Genomic DNA, 22,529 nt, shown 5'->3' on the forward strand with positions numbered 1-22,529 from the left:
TTGAAATCCCTCAAAAAAACACCCCTCAGAGTTTGTTTATGTACTTAATTAACATAGTGCGCAGGAGGGTGGAGTGAAAAATTTGTGTTTAAAGTTTTAAGATTCCTGTACCACATCCTGTACTATCAATCGATGATACGTGGTATTAGAAGTATTCATGTAAAATTTCAGCTAAATAAGTCAATATATTAAAGTGACGCATTAGGTTTGAATTTTAGAAAAAAATCAATTTTTGGCTTACAAACAGAACTTTATTTACGATTATATTGCTATCTTTACTACAATATTGATACTTGATTACTAGAGGAACGAATAACTATGAAAAATACGTTTAAAAACACCACAATAAATATGTTTTAATGTCCTAAATCGTAAGTTCCAGCACCATCTTTTTGACGAAAGTACTGAGAATTCGTGTCGAAAAGTGTTATGTCTTACCTGGCTTTTATCCTCATACGAATAAAACCATCTCTTGCTTCTGGTCTGCAAACAGATAATGAAGTCTCTGTTACAAGCTTCACGTACCTCTCTACTGCCGGAGTGTGACAAGGATACTTTTCAATTTCAAGCAAAGTACCTCCTGAGGCAATGTTTAAAATTTCCGAGTCGGAGTATTTCGTTGTTATTGGAGGTTCAGTTATCTTTCTCTTACGTGTGACTCATCAATCTTGTAACATAACCAGCAACACATTTTCTGGGTGTGCGAAGAAGGCATTTCTTTGAATAGATTTTAAGACAATGCTTTTCAGGTCATCTCGCAAATACAAACACCTTTTAACCATGTTAAATACATGTATCGGACTATCGTTATAAGATAATTTTGTCCAGGTTGGAGCATAAACTTTCATGATAAAAGTGGTTAATTCCTTCAAAATTTTTGTCGGTTTAGCTGTTCCAATCATCGAAAATGTGTGAATATTTGTCATAAGTGTAAAAAATATTGCTTAATCTGGACCTGTTCAAAGTATGCGCGGTCAGATTACCTCACACACTCCACTTCCCCGCAAGTTGGCTTCACCGGTTCCCATGCTTTGGAAACTCTAGGTGATCTCTGTTCGGCAGTTATTACGAATAAAAATTCCTAATGTGCAAATATTTGCAAAACTAATTAATGATATTTCACTACAAAGTAATACATTTATGCGCAAGATATGGCTAAGAATAAATTAAAAGTGGTATGTTTATGACAAAAAGTTACGAAATTACTTCAATTTTTCGGGTACAATTTAGAACTAAAAATGTAAGTTTTTTGTAAGAATGAAGCTTTCCTATCGGGTCATCGATTAATGATCCAGGAGATATACAATTTTTTTTTAATTTTTGCTTGTTTCGCTCCACCCTAGGGCACAGCCTCTGCAGGACTTATTGCCGATTTCTTTAAAACCACTCAAGTTTCTGCTATCAGTGACAAAGATCCAATTAATTATTGACAAATTAGTTTATTAGTAAATACAAGTACATATACTATATAAAAAGTTACATAAATACATAGGATTAAGTATATGATAATCACAACAATAATACTGAATAACACTGACACTGAGATGTCATTAGTTTCTTGGAAAAAAGCAAATTCGAGAAATGCAGACATAGCTACGTGCGTTACGACTTGCTACAGTCCTATAACCACAAATAGGAGGTACAAGTTTAAAAGATAATAGTCAGTTGGCGGTTCAAAATATAAATCTCTACTCTAAAACCAAATTAAGTAAAATCGATAATAGAACTGCCACTTAAAAAAAAATTGCTGCTAAATGCAGGATGCGAGGCGTATTCATCACGTTCATTGCTCACATCGACGTTGTATCGGCATAAACATTTATATTGAGGTGTGCTCATTAGTGATGGGATCTATAAGTATAAATATTCGACAGTACATCAAATGAATTTATGCAACAGTGCTGCTGATTTCGCATATCTGTGGGCTGAAAGAATGGTGTATTACTATTAAGAGAAAAGATAGAGCACTGCTGGTGTGGTTTTGCTTTCATAGGAACATTTCGGAAGAGGTTATGAATACTCAAAAATTAACTTGATTTGGAATTGTACCATTTGTCGATTTTGCAATGGCTCCAATTTTAAAATTTAAAAAAGACGTATTTGTCACTGTATAAATACACCTGCATACAGCAAAATGAATCCTCGTACATAAAATCATATTTGTCATTACATGGCTACCTAACTACAGTAAAAAAAATATAAGTTCAAATGTGTACTCCTCAAATTCAAATAAAATAAATAATAATACTTTAAAATACTTAAGGACTCTGTCACAACCAAAACAACCAGTCTTTAAAAACCTATTCGATGCTAGCTTTAGTGGCGAAGGAAGTCAAAGATGAAATCTCGTTGGCCGACGATTCCGTCGGCAAACGGCTAAACTCTACCTCCTCCCCATCCGCACAAATCGGATCGGCGGGCCACTGTTTGTGACTCGGGGCATACAATATCAGCATGGCGCAAATATAAACGTTCCACATGCCGTATACGCCGGTATGCAAGGCCGAGGTTAGCTCCAGGTCCATGTTCTCGTCCCATTTGTTCTGACCTTCGGCGACTTGCGACAAAATGAAAGATATAACCGTTAAAGCAGCGCAAATCACCGTGACCAGCATCAGAAAGTTGAAACGGTAGATAATTCCTTCGTAGTGCAAACGACGGGCTTGGGACATGCTCGGTAAAATAGAACGTTTGATGCTGATGTTCTTGAAAACGCGCCAGATCATGTAGCAGAGGAAGATGAAGTACAAGCTAGCCGATATTCCGGCGAGGATGATGAAGGATAAAGCTAGATTAGTGCCGACGGGAGTCACCCAAATCGAATAGAACGGGTTGACTAACTGCACTCCCCGCTCGCACAAATCGAAAAACAGCAAACACAGACAGCCGATCACAATCGTACTCAAGTGTTTCCAATACATCTTCAGGGTGTTACGTTCGCCGTTATCCTGAATCAACATGTGCTCGCCAGCAAAAACTAACCAAAACGACAGTAGCATAGCATAAAAAATACCTTGACGGATATCGCTGAGTAGAAGCATGTATGGCATGTCGAATAAGAGAGTAAGATATTCCACAGGAAGATTAAGAAAAGCTAACGTACCTCCTAAGCCCATCAGCATGCATTCTAACAGTGCCGGTGTGCGGTTCAACATGTGAACCCTATTCCAAAACCACACCATAATAGCGATGATGATCGGAAAGAAAAACGTCTTCAGAGACACCCAGATTTTCGTAAAACCACCATTCATATGGATAACGTGCACGTAAATGTCATCTATCTTACTCAAACCGGTGTTTTTGCTCGCGGTGTTGTTGTATGGCAAACGCAAGTTCAGCAGGTAATAATCATGAGAAATAGCTCCTAGCTCAAACAAGGGTATTATACTGCAATTGTAGGGGTACCCATTTTTGTCCTTTATGGTCATATCTTCGAAGGAACAGTCCATGTAACGCTTTTCTTCGGACTGGGCGTAATATTTCCAAGGCGTACGTCCTCCATTCGATGTCTTGTCGCTATAGGCCAATCGAGCGTCTAGAGTTAGCTCGATAATAGGATCCAATTTTTGATCGGACTGATATACCATGTCGACTTGTATAACACCGACCAAATTTTGCTGCCAGCGGGAAAAGTCATGGGTGTCATGACGAGGCATCTGAACCACAAATACCTAGAAAAAACACTACGTAAACGCAAATCAAGCAGGATAACTACAAAAACTTACTAGATTTTTGGCGTCTAACCCAACCGTGGCCTTTTCCTGGTTTAGCTGCACCTCTCTGGAGCACGGTCTGGTGAACCATCGGTCAATACTATCGGCGCTCGGGTCCTCGTCCACACAAACAGTAGAGAGGATGCCTTGAGAAGTCGCCGGGCTGGGACTGATGAGTCCGACTAGGAAGCATGTTAGCTGGCTAGCCAGTAAGATAGCCACTAAAACACTTAATTTTCGACCACTTAAGTTCTCGAGTATGGTGCCGGGCATGGTTCCGTTTTTGTTGAGGAATTTCTTTTGTTTAGATTAGGAATCTGCTCAAACTGCTTTCGACGTACGCCATTAACAAACAAAAACAAAACCTTGTTAGAGCTTTTAGTTTTTTACTTTTACAGTTATCTATTGGTAGTCCTGTGCATAAGCGATTGAGGAAGTAGTACGAACTATACGTTTCTCTCTTATGGTGTAATCTGATTGGTGAGAAACAAGCTAGTTTCACATAGCAACCAATTAAATAATGATACCACCTTTGTTTTGTGTTTTGGTGGTGTCACTGCTGTCTCCAACCTGAAAAATTGAACGGAACTATGCATTTTTAAATATTCCGTGCGACTATGTTCTGTGGTCACTGGTGGTCAGTGGTCAGTGGTCAGTCAGTTTTGAATGGTTTTGAATTTTATGTAGTGAAAGTTGTCTCCGAAATTTATATTCTTCTTAAAACAAGTTTTTTAAGCTCTAAGCATTATATGCATTTTCCTGACAATTCAGAAGTGTGATTACAATTTTTTCCTATTGTCTTGATTTCCGCGCACTACAAAAAGAGTGATATTGAAATTAATAGTGCTCACAAGTCAGTAATACAAAGACCAAGATACTGAATAAACACACCGTAACCAGAACAGGGTGTGCAAGTGCAGATAGAATTGAGTATTTTCCGAATACCCAGATGCCGAAAGTGTTCTAATTAATGAGCGTCAAAGAGCAAAGGAACAAAGAATTGAAGAAATAACATCAACAAAAGTGTGAGAAATTACGAGTCAACTTCATCCAGCAATGAATAATTTTATGCCCAACAACACTACCTCAGTTATCATTCAGTACTGGGTGAGCAAAAAGTGATATTGTTCACATTTCGATCTAGAATTTGGCGATGTTAATTTGTTAAACTGGATCAATTACACAGCTGCAGGAGTGATACAATCATATTTTATTTTATGCATTGTCTTCAGAGTAATAACTTTAATACCCTGTCTTGGAAATGAAATGTTAATGAGAAAAACATTAATTGAACTACACCCATTATTTTTCCAAGAGGAACTCGCTTCCCAATTTTGTTGAAGTATGAACAGGACACCCTGTATTTAGACTCTTTTATAAATTTATGGACTCCGTAAGATGGAAAATTAACTCACTTTTCATTATGAGCGATGTGTAAGGTATCCTTTTTTAAATATATTTTTTTTTTGTTTTGCGAAGAAAGTGAAAAAACTCTTAATAGAAATAAAAATTATATTTAATATAAACATAATGTACTTACAGTAACATCGATAAAAAATAATTCACTCCTAAGAATACTTTTTTTTCTGGAAAATTAGACTTAAACCTACAAGTTACAGTACGACAAGGCTCCTCATCCTTAAAACTAAAATCAATGCACGTTAAACTGCATTTATAACGTTAGCTATTAACCTTAATATCGAATTTTATTTAGTACCCTATCTAATATAATACATTTCATAATACCAATCTTAAAATACGAATAATAAAAAAAAAATCAGATCACATTGTAAATATTACATTCTTTGTACTTTATCAGCTTTCGAAATAAATAAATTGGCTAGCTTTCTCAGGAGTCAATCGCTCCAGGAGCCCGTCGTTCCGGGACTGTCCAGATTACTGGAGGAACTACCGATGCTCTCGCACGCCTCCAAGAACAAGTCGGGGTTTACCATCTCCATCACCCTCCAAGCCAACGTTTTACCCCCTGAAATGATTCTCCCATAAGTAACAGAGACAAACCAACACAATGACAAAAAGGTGTCGCTTGTATTATGCGAGATGTAACTTTAAAGGTCTGTTTTTTATTTAAATCAGATAGTCAAACTCTCGAACACCAATTCTTAACCGAGTGTATCACACCACAGAGTGGCAGAGACAAAAAATTGCAATGGGAAATGATTTTGTAAAAACAGATTGCTTTTATGTGATAACGAAATATTTTTTTGTTGTCAATGTGGGTGAAGCATCAGACATTAAAAAAATGTTACAAGTGGCACTAAAAAATCAATGTTTTTGCATAATTACTACCAATTTTTGTTTTGTTATAAAATGTACATGAAAAAATAAAACTGTTTACTAATCTGATAGATTTCAAATTCCAGTTCTTAATTAAATAATTTGTAATTATTTTCTTAAACCACTGTGTTTAGTTTGTGAATCTCAATGTCAATGATCTTCCAGTTTAAGAGAACTACATAATCTCAATACACCTGATGTGATTTGACAACAGGTGCTAGAAGGGCAAAAAAATAGTAGGTCAAAGAGAAACGAAAATAGCCTATTCTGTCACCACTTCATTTCATTACACTATTTTAGTTTATTGGTTTACGAGAATCTATTTGTAATACGGTAAATAATATCGCAACTTTCTGTTTTCAAGAAAAAATTTGAGAAAACAATCTTATATGTTTCTAAAGATCATGTAAATACCCCCATTTAAAGTTATATCTCGTATTTCAAACGATAGAAGTCACAGGGTGTATACCAAACTGGAATAGCGGAAATTATCACAGAATTTCAAGGATCAGGAAATGTTTTTCAAAGATCGCCCATTTTTTCACAATTCGCAGAGAACTAAAGAAAATAGATATAAATATGTTTTTGGTCTCGAATTACTCGTCGTAAAAAATTAAGATGAGCACAGCTTTAAGTTTTTTGAAAATTTAAAAAAATCACCCCTACTTATTTGGGGGTTGAAAAGACGCCCAAAATGAAGAATTGAATATTACCAATAAATATAAAAACTATTAGCATGTGAATTTTTCTATCGAATGATGAAGGTACAAAGAAAGATTTATTTTCATAACTGAAATAAGCATGTTGAATTAGAAAATTCACCCTTAAGTGTGCTCAGGGAGTGGAATCACCCCCAAAAATAGAGAATATCAGTATTGTAAAAATTAAAAAAAATATATATTAAGATAATTCACATGCTAATAGTTTTTATATCTATTGGTAATATTCAAATTCATCATTTTTGGCATTTTTTCAAGCCCCAAGTAGGGGTGATTTTTAAAATTTTCAAAATACTAAAAACTATACTCATTTCAGTTTTTTACAAGTAATTTGCGACCAAAAACATATTTTTATGTATTTTTTAAAATTCTCTGCGAATTGTGAAAAAACGGGCGAAAATCGCAGGTTTTTTGCGGTCATTCTTTTCATATTGAAATAAAATCAATACTTAGAAAAAAATACAAATTTGAAAAATAGTGACTAAATTTTTTCAATCTCTCTTTTAACTGTTAGGCTTTTATTTTGATTGTGGACTTCTTGCTTATTTTTTAAAAAGAGGTTGTACAGTATTTTTGGATGAGAATTGACTGATATAATATAGTTGCTCAAATTTAGCCAATTTTTCGATTTTCGTCACGTTTACCCTTATACGTTTTAATTCCCATTTTTTTTGCAAAAAAGGAAGGATTCGTTCAAGGATTTTCATCACGTGACTTGTTCGAAAGGTCATTAAAAATGAAAAAACGCGGGGTGCTATTAAATTAGAGGGTTGAAATTAAAGATAGGGTTAAAAATGCACTTTTGCAGTTTTTTAAATATAGCATGAAAACGAAGCAAAATTGAATCCCATCGAAATGGCTCATTTAAAAAATTCAAAAGAAAAATTTTATGCAAAATATCGTTAGTAAACAATTTTTAAGGATTTTTTGATTTTTTTTTTATTTTTCTGACTAATTTATGTTAAAAATGACGAAAATCTAAAAAATATCTAAGTTTGACCAATATTAGCCCAAAAACTTTTGAAAACACATCATTTTGAAGGGAATCTCATCAATTTTTTTTGTACAGCAATTTTCTTTGCATACTTCTACTAAAGAAAATTAGAGTAAAAAAATCAAAAAAAGGCTTATTTTTTACTTTTTTAAAATTGTTTATTAACTATATTTTGCATAAAATTTTCTTTTAAAATTTTTTAAATAAGCCATTTCGATGGGAAATTCATTCTCTAAATAATTTTTCCTAATTATGAACTATAGCGAAATTTTGCTTCGTTTTCGAGCTACAATTAAAAAACTGAAAGGGGTGCATTTTCACCCCTACCTCCAATTTCCACCCTCTAATTTAATAGCACTCCGCGGTTTTTTCATCTAGAATGACCCTTTGACCGATTCATGCAATAAAATTGCTTGACCGTCATAGTTCCTTTTAACCCTGTTTTTTTGGAAACAATCAATAGCTTACTTTGGAGCATAAATAAACATAAACATATTAAACATTCTCCTGTTTTAAGCTGTAATAAACAGCAATAAAATATCGTGTTTGTTATGTTTTTGTTGGGCTAGAGTTCCTGTCAGTGGAAAAGACACTATGACACTCAAATGCATAAAAAAATCGACCATTACAGCTGCCAGACTGGGTATTTTTATTATGACAATTTTTATGTCAAGTATGTGCATAATACATGGACAGTAATAAACAATTTTGACTATTTTGGAACAAAATAAGTGGGCATTACTTTGAAACCATGATTGTACCATCACATTTACCATGTAAAAGAAGGAACTGAGGGTAAAGCATCATAGATGTCAAGTTTTAGTAATAATTATTTTGGAGTAATAAGAGAGAACAACATTAAACATAAAAGCACTAAATTAAAAAATTAACTTTGTTTTGAATTTTTTTCTAATATTTATTTTATTTTGATGGCAAAATCTAAACTCAGGTCAAAATAAATTAATGCTGTCAGAATTCAGTCAAAAAATTTCACATATTTTTTGGAAAATGTACATTTTTAATTTTTGCCATTTGCTTCTAAAATAAAAATCAGCCAGTATCTATGTTGCACTTATCTGGCACAGACAAGCAAAAATGTTTTCTATTGTTACAAACTTTTTGATGGTCCCTGTATAATTTTTGAAACCAAAAAAAAATTGGAAAATGGTAGTCACTGAATTATGGAATGTGATATAGAGCTTGCATTTTCGCAACATGTAACAATTTTCAAATCTACCTGGAAAACCTCTAAATATTAGGAAATTTGGTATACACCTTGTAACAATTTTTAAGGCGACCGGCAAATTTCCCTGATCTAAGTGCTATTGATTGTCAAAACTAAATTCACGACTTACCTGTGTGGTGCACCGAATCCTTGATTTCCACGGAATTCTCGCAATAATGTAAAGCCGCCTTCCTCAAATTGTCGCATCCGCACTGGTCGGCGAGCAATAAGATATTTGGCACGCTACTGGGCGTCAGACTTTCAATCAAATTCCTCTCGCACAGGGCGGTCAACCCGGGCAGCTGGAATCTCGTGCTCAACGGCAACAATTTGTGCGTGTACTTGTCGGGGTTGTCCACCTTGTCGGTGTAAATGTAACGGAGGAGTTCCGTCACCAATCCGTGTGATAGTTCCGTCAGTTCTAGCTTGTACTTCATTCTCTGGAAGAAAAAAAACAATGTTAATTCTTCGTCTATAAGATTTTACACGAGCGTCTTACTTTGTCCCTTTCATCTTCGTATGATATGAGTCGGGTACCAAGTTTTGAACTTCTGAGTTTGACGATCCAACTGTGAGCTTTGATGGGCCTCTCGCCTTCTTTGCAGGTGCACTCGACAAGGGAATCTTTGGCATCATCGGTGCACATCAAGCGGGCCATGTCCTGCGACAAACTGTGCACCTCTTCGTCGCTTTGGATAATCTGGAGCTTCAACATGATTCTCACATCTTTTGCTGAGAAAACAAGCAAGAAAACGTGTTATTTTTCATCAAACTATTGAATATATAATTCATACATTAATTGTCAATAGTTATTATGCCAAAATGGACAAAGGTCCTCCTCAGGGTACCAATCCGAGACCGTTAATCCGCGCGGTGCGAATGAATGACTTTAATAGTTTTTTCTTGGATTCTTTTAGACATAATTAGATCACTATTGCCCATTCACATAATATTAACCTTTTTTTTACTTAATTTCAATAATCTAGTTATCAATTTTACTAAATTTTCAGTTTGCAAGACATTTTAATTTCCCTAAAACACTTACAGCTGTCTATGTGTCTGTCCATAATTCCAAGACTCTTGTACCCCACAGAGAGCAAGTCCCTATTGTTCTGAAGGTTCAAAACCACACTGGATATCGGGCAACACTCCCAGTGTCTTATACTAGCATCCCAGATGCCAAATTGGAATCTCACTCTTGCTTGACCGGTTTCTTCTGTCTCGCAACCAGTGAGATTTAGGCACACCACCAGAGGGTTGGTAACTTTCTTCCCATTTGAACCTGAAAGAAAATGTGTGGGTTTAAAAAACCGCGCAAAAGGTTCAGTGGAAAATTTGCAAACTTTCCAAAAATATGCGGCTCTGACTTGGTTTCCTACGTTAATATCAGTCGAGAAAAAACATCAAGGTTCGCACTTGGCATAAAAATATCCTGAACAAAATCAAAGTTTTTGTATCACGCCTTGGGTGCATGTTTAATTCTAATCTGGAATTTATAGGAACCCAAGCATAGAGAAACAAATAAAGTTCTGTCTGGATTAAACAAATAAACAAAGTGATAACATAAATATCGCAGTACTTTTTTATTAAAACTAAACCTTCCAACTGTTGCTATAAGGATAAGATTTATTTAGAACACAGCATATATGAAATTAATTATGGATGTTAAATGTAAGCAAACATTTGTTAAGTGTTACTAGAGCTACAAGGTCGATTGAGTTGGTAACATCGATTAAAAAATAACTGAGAAAACAAATAAGTCTCCACTCGACAGCTGCCGAGATATGGTCTAAAATCAGTAAAACTTCGAATTTATTTCAGAAGAGTAAGTATATGAAATTTGAGTAGACCTCTAAAGTTAAAGGTCACACTTTGGACAATTTGAAGCCTCGAAAAACTCGCAAGTTGTCAAAAATCCCAAGTTTCACCACGAATTCGCGACTGCTAATCGCAGGAGTGGTCCTATCGGAGCGATTTTGGTGTCGTTGTATAGGTTGGACATTTCGGCGTCGAATAGAAGCACTTAAGCTGTCATTTGTCAGTGTTTGTACAAAAACAAATAAATTTATCTATTAATTCTGTAACTTTTTTGCTTACCTTTCCAAAATCTGACTGCGATGTTCCAAAAGGTGCTCATGCCGTTCACGGAACATCTGAACACGGGGCTGTCTAGCGAATCCCTTTTGGAGATCGTCTTGTGGAACTTCCTGATAGTCCAGATTTTGCGGAACACCACCTCGGAGGCCACTGGAACCTCCACCTCCTCGTGGATGGTGCCCACGTCGAGCTGCTCTTCCACTTCTTTACCTTTGCCATTTTTGGGGCTCTTTGGTTTGGTGGGCATGATTTTTAGTCTGGAACAATAGACACCCATGAGTCGCGATATTAATACAATAAAACAGCTAACGGTGGAACAAGTTCGGAGATATTTAAAAAAAAGGGTAAAAACTACAATCAATGCTGGAAATTTTAGTTGACGGGGAAGGTAGGGAGTTTTGGAATCCATATGTAGATATACACACTGCAAAATACTTGTAAAAAAGCTAATCGTATGCGTAAGGAGCTACAAAAAGGCGTAAATTGATAAAGTGGTGGACAAAATTGTTTTAAAATTTAAACTTAAATTTGTTTGAAAAAAATATGATTTTTCCCTATTTACTATGGGCATATTGTCCTTTTTAGAGACAGGATGTCGATTTTTTTAAGCAAAAAAGAAACAATATGTTGCATTAAAATTTGATACAAGAAAGGTGTTGAGTAAAAACTGTTGTTAGTTTCGACTATTCTGTATTTGTCGCTAACATTACATTCTCATAAAATATATAAGTTAATAAATAGAACATATTCTATTCCGTAGGTAGAAATGTGGAAAATTATATAAAAAATCTTGCATTTTATTGGAAATAAAATCCTTTTGTCACTTCATGCTCTACGAATTCTCCAATTTTCAAAATTTCTGAAATCCCGAAGACAGCTACAGAGCTGAATATTTTGAGATATTTGTGGAAATCCGAGAAGTGGCTATCTTGAAATGGAGACGGAAAAGTATTTGATCAAATTACATCATCACAATCTACGAAAAATTCTAATACATTTTTAAATCTAACTGATAAATACTCCTTTGAAGATTACATTAAAACCGGACTAAGAAATTTCATCATCTAACAACTTGAAATAAAAAAACTGTGTTATTAGCACACAGACTCAACTTACATTTTCACCATTGTATGACACCGAACTCGAACTAACGAACTAAAAAAATGTCCTGACTTTCAGAATAATGTTCTATCACGTGTGTTAAGCACTCAGTTTTTTCCGTAGTCAACGCACTAGTGAACTGTGTTTAATTCAAGCAGATAGCGGAATATCTGCCGTCTCCGATCGACCCCGCAGACCGAACCGAAATGATTTTACAACTACCGACGTGGAATATATAGACCTTATCGTCTTTTGTGTAGACTCTTTTCATTCGCGGGCGTATTTTTAGCTTTCGTTACTCGGTGGGACGTTCGTGGTAGTCTCGGTCGAAAATAGGGGCAGTTACATGTTTTGTGGAAATTCAATGCAATTAACAGTAACAGGAAATTACAACAGTTCGGAGACCAATGATGAAGCCTTGTAATAGGAACAATTTTAATTGAATCAGTAAGAAAAGAAGGTTATATCAGGAGAGAAGTCAACTTGAAAGCTTTGCCGATATCGTTTTTCTTTTTAGAATATCGCAAGTAAAAACTTTTTTTTACTGTCCGTGAAAATCTAGACGGGCTATCGGAAAATTAGTTATTTTAAGTTGTCGGAAATTAAATTACCTACAATTTAAGGTACCTGTAATATTTCATAAATTTGTTAACTGTAAAATAATGGACATACGCGGAAAAATGAGTTTTCGAAAATTGCGTATTATTATTGCAAAAACCGATGGATGTTGATGAAATTTATAGAAATGACAGTCAACCCAGCGATCAACATGTGTGCCAAAGGCCGATTCGATTGACCGTGAAATTGTTGCTCCAGTTATTTGTCAATCAATTTCGTTCGTTTTTTTGTAATTAATTATTTAATTACTAAACTTTAATTTTAGAAGTTAATATCGTAGATATAGGTTCTAATTGATCCAAAGAAACGTATCGAAAAAGAAAAAATTAAAAATGTTGAAGCGTTAAAAATAAATTGTCCCAAGGTCAGGAAAAAGCCGCTCGGGAATTCCCTCTTTTTGCATTAAATAGAGCTTATTTTTATGGTAATTTTTTGAAAGCAAAGCTTCAACGATATCTCCCTTCTTGTTTGCAAAAGCAATAGCATCACAATGGACAGAAACCAACACGAAAATCAACCATGATGGAACTAATTAACTTTTTTCAGCATTTTAAGTGTCTATAGATGTTAGATATGAATGATTTCTTTGAATATTTGCAACATTATTTAATTAATTATTATTTCATTAGTACTTACTTCGTATTATTTTTTATTTTAGATGTTTTTATTTTAGTATACCTAGATATTTTTGATTAATGATAATTTAGGACAAGTTTTAGAATTAGTTTGCATTGTTACTATTAAAATAAAATTAAATAAAAATACTCGTAAACGAACTAAGGAAAATATATGATTAAAAAAAGTAATTGCATATTACTGTTTTAAAATATTCATTTCCATATCAAGGTTCTTTATAATCATTAAACTGTAACTTGCCGTAACATCTTTCACAAAAAATTGAAAATAAGTCTTATGTAAGCATAGTTATATTTCTAGGCATTTATTTATGAATGACTGCTAATGTCTGTCTTCATTCAATTTTTTTAAAGGTACACTCTGAAATAGAAAACCAAAAATAAACCAATTTCCGCCTGCTCTCTCTATAGTTTGAATCTGAAACAAGTTAATTACTACATAGTTTAGTAGCCAGAATGACATGCTTACTATATAGGACATTTGAACAACAGTATCGTAATTAATTTACACCATTTATGATCTAACCTATTTTATGAAGCATTTTTTGAAAATTTGCGCAGTGGATCACAAAATACAAAAAAGAACTTCACTTGTAATTCTTTTGAGTGGGAACATTAACACCTAGTCGAAAAACATTAGAGTAACAGAAAAACATGAGTAGAAGCACAGAATAAATAGCGTAGCTATTTATTCTGTGGTAGAAGTGATGTTATGTAGAAAATTTATTGTTTGCCCACATCAGTGAATATCGTCAATACACAACAGAAGGCTTTAAGCTACATTAACAACTTATCGAAAGGTGTTACGAACTAAAATTAGTAAAATTAAAACACGTGTAGAATTGAGGTTAAGTACAAAATTCTTTTGTTCACCCGCATCGCATCAATGACGTCATTGCTAGCCCACTACGGCAAATAAAGTAGGAGGCACTGATTTCTTGTTTTCTTCGCATAGCAACATATTTCTTTTATATAAACATAACAAGACACTTGAATATTTAATCGCAACTTAAAAATGTTGCTTATAACGATTTTTTTCTTTCCTTAGTTGATTTGTTCCATAATAAAGGCTCAAACGACAAATGAAAGGAAGTAACTTAGTTTATTAATAATTTATCAGCATCAAATTGAATGCGGACCAAGTATTTATGTCTATGATAAGATTTCCTAATCGAAATCACGATCGACCGTGTCTAATAAAAGTGCACGCGAAATATTTAGTTCAATGATAACGTACGTCATACTTTACTGTTTCTAAGAAACCAATGTTTTTTTTAGAGTATAAGGTACAAGGCGGTGTCTCAAGTGAGCATAATCGAAGAACGAAAAATATTTCAATCAACATGATGGAGAGAGATATAGTGTTCTTATGTGTACTTAGTTCTAAAACCATAATTATGCGTAAAACTACAACGGTAATTAAAAAGAGTTCAAAATTAAAGAGCGAACGTTTATTGCTAGTTTTTCAATTGATCATGGTATATACAGGGTGTCCCAAAAACACCCGTACCCCCTGAAAACTGTTCAGGGTCGAATCCTATCGAAAAAAGTTTCAGATAGTAGGACCCAAGAAGCTAATATGCTAGTGATCTTGGACTTGACTTTAAGTTTCAAGATCAAATCAAGGTCAACTTGGAAATATTAAATGGAATTTATTTATTAACCTAACAATGAATTAAATTTCAAAATGTTGTCAAGATCATACCAACCGTTTAAGTTGATTAAATGCTATTACTTTCATATCAATATTTTTGTGAAAATGACCTTCAAATGACATGCAAAGACATTATAGAAAAATTCTTTTGTTCTGATATTAAAATTTGGCGCTGTATTGGTTGCTGGTATAAAATTTAACCTCCAAATGGCCTGTAAGGACATACACAAGAAAGTTTCTATTCTAACCCCATATTCAGATGCAAAATTTTAAGCTCTATCGATTGCTGACATAGAAAATACGGTGTTCCGTTCAATACTTTCAAGTTGACCTTGGTTTGACCTTGAAATTCAAGGTCAAGGTCCAAAGCCACCCCAGGATAGTGGCATTTTGAAATCCTACAAATTTTATCTGAAGCTTAGGTTAAATTAGGATTACATACAAAAACTATGAGAACTATGCTTAAAATTATAAAAACCGTGCTACAGGGTGAAAAGTAAAGGAATCTTGAAAATAGTGTCAATTCTTTTAAAAATACATTTTTAATTTATGACATTTTCAAACAGAGCGTCCTATTCTACATCATTAAATTTGTATAAGGTTATATATAAAATGTTTTTACGTGATTTGGCGCAGGTGATGAGATTGATCAAATTGAAATCTATATGAACTACGTTTAAAATTATAAACACAATTCAACGAAGCGAAAAATACAAATAGCCACTCTGTGAGTATTGGAAATGTATTCTCTACTAGTATAGTCTTTCCGAAGTCAGTTGAACATGTATAAAAACGCCTAGCAATAAAATTTAATGAGTTTCATAGGCGTCCCTAAAAATGTTTTCTGATAAAGGTAAAAATTATAATAATTTGTATATAATGTGTAGAAAACTATGTATTGTATGTATGTTCATTTGACCAACAACATATTTTAATTATTTATGTCCTCAAACAATTTTATTATATTGATGGTAAATTATAATATATCCCTTATTTCTCGCTTTCGCAATTGTAATATGTATTAATGATTAACAGACGGTGCTTATAATAAATTAAAATTGCCTGAACCACACCAAATTCCGCATTCCTGCACTGCACTGCTAGGCAATTTGTCAACAACTGAAATGTATGCCCGATCGCCCAGTGCGACTGTGTTTGTTCGCCGTTTGCTCGAGCGCGCATTATTCAACTGGACGACCAGATCTGTATATGGGTATGGCCAAAAAATTTATGGGAACGAGTTTTTCAAATATTTCAATGCCGAGTTGCTGCGCCAGCGACCGAACCTGGTACATACTGCCAACCTCTTGGTTCTTCAATTGAGATCGGATAGACTATACAATATTAATGATTCGTTTACAATGAACAATGACAAACCGTTATGTCTTCGGTCGAGTTATAATTATTGTATTTTAATGTAATTCTGATCTTATTGTTTTAATTTTACCGAAATTTAATTGCCAACATGAAGGAAATAAAATTACTGGTCACGTGGCTTGTTATCATTTACGAAAAAACACCCACATCACAATTTTTTAAAATAAAATCACTTTTTGACTTTGACTTGATTGACTTTATTTTTATAAATCCATTGCGCTTTTTTTGAAAATTTAATGATTATATTATATTTGTTATTCTTTTAAAATGTAAACTAGCCCGATCTGTAACAGTCTGGCGTATTACATCAGTGATACGGAAACCCCAATAGCGTTGATGATGTCATCTTGAAAACCACGCCAATTTGATAATCGCGCGTTAGTCATCACTCCCCGCTAGCTGCCGCATCTAGAAAACAATTGATAACGACCAAGTGACTAACGCGAAGCGTGCCGTGGAATACGAAACAAACAAAGAACGAGTTTATCAGTCGTTGCAATCCAGTAAACACTGTCCCGATCGGTAATGCGTTCCAGAGAATAATAAATCAATCACGCGAGTATTTATTTTCATGTAAACCACGCGTTAGTCGAATGCCCCAAGTTTATGCTGCCGGTAAGCGTTCTATTTACCTTACGCTTTATTTCTGGAATGTTTAATTTTCGAAATAGATCGAGAACGCGTAGCGCTGCTACTCCGGTTTTTTGAGTCGGGACGAAGGTCGTCAATGGCGTTCAAAAATGTTGAGAGACGCAACTAGAAGCTGATCTATTGAAAACAGGATGACAAAGGCAATAAAATATTATGTACCTACTTGTCGTCTCGAGAGGTTAATGTGAGAAAACCGCAGCAAAGGTCAAGGTTTCGTTAACAACATAACGATTTCGTCATATTGAATTGATAAAATTTGCAATTTCCTTTCTATTACACCAATATTGAATATCCTCGACTAATTCTTCAGACAGGAATATGGGATTCAATGGAACTCACTATATGTACAGGGTGTCCCATCGGGAACTGCATCGATCGATATCTAGAAGAGCGCTGTTCCGAAAAATTTGAAAATTTGACATGCCAATGTCTCTGAGGCGAACACAACTAAAATATCTAGAACTCTCCAGTACTTCTGGTTATACCGGAAGTCGATACCAACTTCGTTATTTAAAATGGGACAATCTATATATTATTGCATTTTCGGATTCTACGTGAAATTTGAAGGTCACTTAAATATTCCCAATACCTAGGAGTTACAGAATTTGAGATATTATTTTTTAAAGAAAAAATTTGACAGATGCAAGGGTCGGCTGAGATGCTAGTAACTCTTTTCAGGAGCGTGATATCAAGTGGATTTTTGGTAGCTGTAAAGGGCATAAGTAACAGTAAATTAAGGTATACCAACAAATTAAAACATTTAATACTATCTGTTTCATTTTTGCTGTTACATTTTGATAACTTCAAACAGCTATAACTTTGTTAACTTAAATGGAACACCCTGTATTTTTTACTCTGTCGTATGCAGATTGAAATTTCCTTTCAAGCCATATAAGCAATGTTAGGGTTTCCGTTACTACTTTTAGACATATTTGCAATTTTCTATTTTTTGGACAGTTTTTCTCGTATCAGACCTGTTGTCAAATTAGCCATGACCAGAAACCCCCCAAAAACAATTGAAATAACTTGACATTTGTCAAGTTAGTTGTCAAATTATTGCGTCTGAATAATTTTTGTCGAAAATTTAAATAAAAATGCCTGCGGATCGTTTAAATTATACTAATGAGGATTATTTTAATGTGTATATTGTAACGTGTGATGGTAATATGTAGTTTAAATAACTATAGGTCTAACGACACCTAGAGTGTACCTACGATAATTAAGTAAACATAGAAATCTAAATAAAAATCTAGATAAATTTAGAACGAATACGTTGAAGATGAATTTTTCGAGACAAAACGTCTGAATCTAGTTTCGGGCTCACACTTTTGGGTCTCGCAAAAAATGTAATAAAATTTCCAGGGTCATATTTAAAAAAATTAAGTTGATGATGGTCCTGAAGAGACGAAACGTTACATATAAAAATTGATTATGCCATTCGATAGAGGGCAAAAAGTTGCCATGAGAAAGTGAATATCTTTTTTCATATCACCTCAAACAAGGCTGAAATGAAACAAAAACGAATTTCGTTTTTTTCCAAATATTTCGAAAACTAATCATGTTAGCCTTGATTTTTTTAGAGGCATAATATTGGTGTCCTGATTACGCAACTTTGCCCCCATTTCGTATCTCTTACCGTTTCCGAGATCCCTGTAGTGAGAAGCGAATTTGGAACAGCCTGTATACAGGGTGTATCCTGAGTTAATTCTAAGAAAAAAGTTGAAATAAGTCTGTCCGGAAATGCTTCGTTTCTGAGACACAGGGTGTTGAAATTAAAACTTTATTTTCGATTTTCTTAAATAACTTTTACGAAAGAGAAATTTTTCGCACAAAATTTGGTAATCGGTAGTTATTTGAGGTGAGAAATCATAATTTGGCAGCACTTAGAGGGCGCTACATACGCAATCATTATTAATATTAATTTGCCATAATTTTTTTGATTTCTGCGATTTTTTATGAATAAACCATATTCCTACAACTTTTTAAGCAAAAAAAGGTACACAACAACGCTAGAAGCCACCGTTTTCGAGAAGTTTGCAAATATCTGCAAAGATGCAATTTGCTGAGTTCGTTAGGCGTTAAATGAAGTTGTTGAGAATTTTATGTTCAAAAGTAGACTTGTTTACTACGTAGCCAAATAAAAATGTATTTTTTATTACTCATGCGGAATAGTCATGTTTTCGCTTGTTTTTTAGGTCGGTAGATAGCTGTTTGCCTACTCAATTTATTTGCGCGCGGTAATCACACTTGTCGCCCGCGAATTGACAATAAAACACGCAAAATTTAAATACATACTTGAAAATATTATTTTTAAAAGTTATTTATATCAACCTAAACTGAATAAAAATATGTGGACCCCACCGGGGCTTCGTCCCAGGACCCTAAGATTTCACCGCATTCGTAATAAAAAATAGTATGTGCAATTCGTGCGGTTGTCTATTGCCCGCTCAAGTGGGTTCTGATTTTTAATTTTTTTTCCTAAGCTAGATATTTCGAAAACGGATAACTTTAGGAATAGGAAAAACTAATGTATAACCGGGAAGTGTTACAGGAACAAAATTATTAGATTTGAAAAGAGCACACCCAAAATCCCTAGTGTGCCAATTTTCAAAATTTAAATCGAAGTAGGTTCTGAATAAATCTAATAGTACACTCACTTTGAGCCACTCGTGATATAGTATGTCCCACGATTATGCTCTGAAGAGGAAAAACTTTTATATTTGTAAATTTATGACATGACATACTTTTAAAAAAAATTTGCTATTAAAAATGCAATTTTTTTTAATTTTATATTTTTATACACCGGCTGTTCAATATTTTGAAAATAAAGTCCAGAAACAAAGTACCCAACGTTTTTAATGTAGCAGTGCCACTAACAATAAGAGATATTGTTAGAACATTCAAGAAGGTCGTAAATATTAACTTTCATTTGTTTTACAAACTTTCTTCTTTCATATCAGTTACATAGATGGCTTGGATGCACTTATATTTCCCGTAATTAAACCAGAAACTGTCTAACAAAGGATAATTCATTAAAATCTATTGCATTCAGGTCGTGCATGACTTAAAATAAAATTTTACTGCTGTTTCCTTTTCCGTTCTTGAATGATGGATGTACTGTTACTGATACATGAAATCGTATTTGATATTGTAAACAGAATTTTTTGTATGTTTCCGAAATGCCAGCATCTTCTAGGAAATATCAAGAAAACAATATTATTTCCAATTATAATACCAAGCAGGATTTCGTATATTAAGATAACTAAAATACAATTCATCCACAATCCAATCACGGAATAGGAAAATTCATTAAAATTTTATGATCTCCTGGAAATCTCGAACTGAATTAAATGGATTTTCATTAATTTCCACAATTTGTTAAGGAGTTTCTGATACAATTACGAGAAGCATAAAAGTGCTTAAGCTACCTAAGTGATACGAAATAAGGTAATTAGATTTTTTCCACAAAGCAATTGAAACTTCATTTTATAATGCTCTTGGAATTACTAACAATATACAGAGCAGTCAAAATGATTGATACATTTGTTGTAATTTTAGATTCTTTTCTTTGGCACAATTCTATTACCTAAACTTATTGATATGGTTCAATAGAGAATTACAAGACCTTTCCAAAGAACTATCGCAGGGCCCACATTTGTATTTAAAAAAAAACGTCGATGACGTGCATCATTACAGCCCCACAGATGACCTCATATGTAAAAAAAATATCTTGCAGAACGCATTTTTAAAAACAAATATCGACTTGTTTCAGAATGATTGTCCAAAGTCAACGATTTACAAAATAATTAATTTATTGCTTATATTTGCACCATAATGTAGGTATATCTGTTGGTTTTTGATATTGCAAAAGATTGGGGCAAGTATTTTACTTCTATTTTCAAAAAACAGTCTGTATATAAAATCAAAATCATTTTTAGAGAGTTTGAGGAAGAGCAGAATTTTTATAAATATTTTCTCATAAAAAAAAAATAAAAAATTTTCCTATTGCAGATGTTTGGCTTTAAAATTGTCAAAATTTGCGAATAAAATAGTCACAAAGAAAATCTATTCCTTCTTATAATTTTGCAAAAGCATGTGTATATAACAAAGTATTTTATTTCCTCACAATTTATTCAGTATAAAAGTGATATAAAATTGCTCCTGTAATCTCTGGCAAGTCTCAAACCACTTCAAAAGAAACAACAGCTTCCCCAAATCAAACAAACACTAATTCGACTCTTTAATGTGTACGTAATTTAATTCTTACAAAAAAATACTTGGAAATCACATCGGCAAAAGATTCGTCGAAAGTTTTGCAATCAGCGCAATTGTTTTTATAAATAAAGTTCTCAAGTCTTTATCTCTATCATGTTTCATGGTAAATTTCAACATAAAGAACGATATTTTCTTAACGGTGCTAATAAAGATTGTGTCACTTTTATGGCACATGTATAATATATAAAAATAGTGCTTTTACATCAGCCACTTGATTGAAACAAACACTGTGCGGCTCTCTGAAATATACAGGGTGATTCACGGTTTCCTTTTGGCACGGCTATTTTTATAAGTGAAAATGTTCTAGAATCATTCTTTTGTTTCTATATAACCAAACGCATTACATAAATAATATCATCATTGAAATCAAGGAAGCCTTGTGACAAAAAATGCATTGGCTTCTTATCAAATCAGAGCGCACTCGATGGTCAAATAAAAATAAACCGCAGCAATGAAAACAAAAGTGATTCCACGGCTACCATAATTCAATTCTGATATGTAACACATACTAGGTCATACGCGTCGAAAACACATTCAATTTTTTTTAACTGGGACAGTGTAATCTATTTAAAATAACCCGCGTTGGGGTCATCCGTCTTCCCAGAGATTTTGGCGTCAGCGTGTCTGGCACCGGCAATACGTGAAAAATGAACCGAAGGACGGAGTTGGCAGTGGGTTTGAATTATTTTCGAGCGCTGATCTCTCTGCCTGGGCGTAAGTGCTTTGTTTGGGATGGCATTAATGGCATGCCCTAAGGTTTCAGGTATTACATCATAATATAACGGTGACCGTCATAAAATGAATTAAATTTTATCAGGTAAATACAGGGTGTTTCATTAAGTGCAAGAAAATGTTAGGATAAACCAATTTATATAAATTAACTGTTTCCTGTAAAATTATTTTATTTAATATTACAATGAACAGAATAATCAAACTAAAGATCTAAGTCTCTACGATGCGGGTATACAGAGTGTAACTTTGATTAAGGGCCATATATTTATATGAAGGCTACCTTTGACCTTTACACATACTATAAGTTTATTTTTTCAAAGTACGTCATAAAAACAATGTTTTTTTATTAATTTTTAGTAATTTTCATACCTCGCCACCGGACAAGCTAGTTTGACCTCAAATAACTGTGCGTTTTAGTCGCAGCAGACGCACAAATGCAA

General features: G+C 33.9%; 2 protein-coding genes across 4 annotated transcripts in view; both read right to left on the bottom strand.

Moving 5' to 3' along the window:
- Positions 1 to 1,423: 1,423 nt before the first annotated feature.
- Positions 1,424 to 4,067, bottom strand: LOC108905157 (protein wntless). Its single transcript, XM_018707942.1, has 2 exons — positions 3,726 to 4,067; positions 1,424 to 3,671 (listed from the first exon to the last, which is right to left on the bottom strand). The coding sequence occupies exons 1-2, from the start codon at positions 3,984 to 3,986 to the stop codon at positions 2,301 to 2,303; spliced, it is 1,632 nt and encodes a 543-aa protein (XP_018563458.1). The 5' UTR covers positions 3,987 to 4,067; the 3' UTR covers positions 1,424 to 2,300.
- A 1,172-nt stretch (positions 4,068 to 5,239) lies between these two features.
- Positions 5,240 to 22,529, bottom strand: part of LOC108905536 — a 47,446-nt gene continuing 30,156 nt past the window's right edge. For 2 of the 3 annotated variants that reach the window (XM_018708471.2, XM_018708478.2), the window contains exons 2-6: positions 11,047 to 11,303; positions 9,995 to 10,231; positions 9,449 to 9,681; positions 9,080 to 9,389; positions 5,240 to 5,700 (exon numbers count right to left, since the gene is read on the bottom strand). In XM_018708471.2, the coding sequence (XP_018563987.1) occupies positions 5,570 to 5,700; positions 9,080 to 9,389; positions 9,449 to 9,681; positions 9,995 to 10,231; positions 11,047 to 11,293 (1,158 nt within the window). In that variant the 5' untranslated portion in view covers positions 11,294 to 11,303 and the 3' untranslated portion in view covers positions 5,240 to 5,569. Of the gene's footprint in view, positions 5,701 to 9,079; positions 9,390 to 9,448; positions 9,682 to 9,994; positions 10,232 to 11,046; positions 11,304 to 12,162; positions 12,361 to 22,529 lie in introns of those variants that run through there. The other variant, XM_018708460.2, reaches the window with a different exon arrangement.

The sequence above is a fragment of the Anoplophora glabripennis genome, unplaced genomic scaffold (genome assembly GCF_000390285.2).
Source record: "Anoplophora glabripennis isolate ALB-LARVAE unplaced genomic scaffold, Agla_2.0 scaffold15, whole genome shotgun sequence".
NCBI lineage: Eukaryota > Metazoa > Arthropoda > Insecta > Coleoptera > Cerambycidae > Anoplophora > Anoplophora glabripennis.

Bases quoted from the DNA above. Each gene is read 5' to 3' on its own strand.
- LOC108905157 (XM_018707942.1), bottom strand. From the start codon at position 3,986: ATGCCCGGCACCATACTCGAGAACTTAAGTGGTCGAAAATTAAGTGTT. The intron at 3,672-3,725 runs GTAAGTTTTTGT...TGTTTTTTCTAG, and splicing joins GGTTAGACGCCAAAAATCTA to GTATTTGTGGTTCAGATGCC.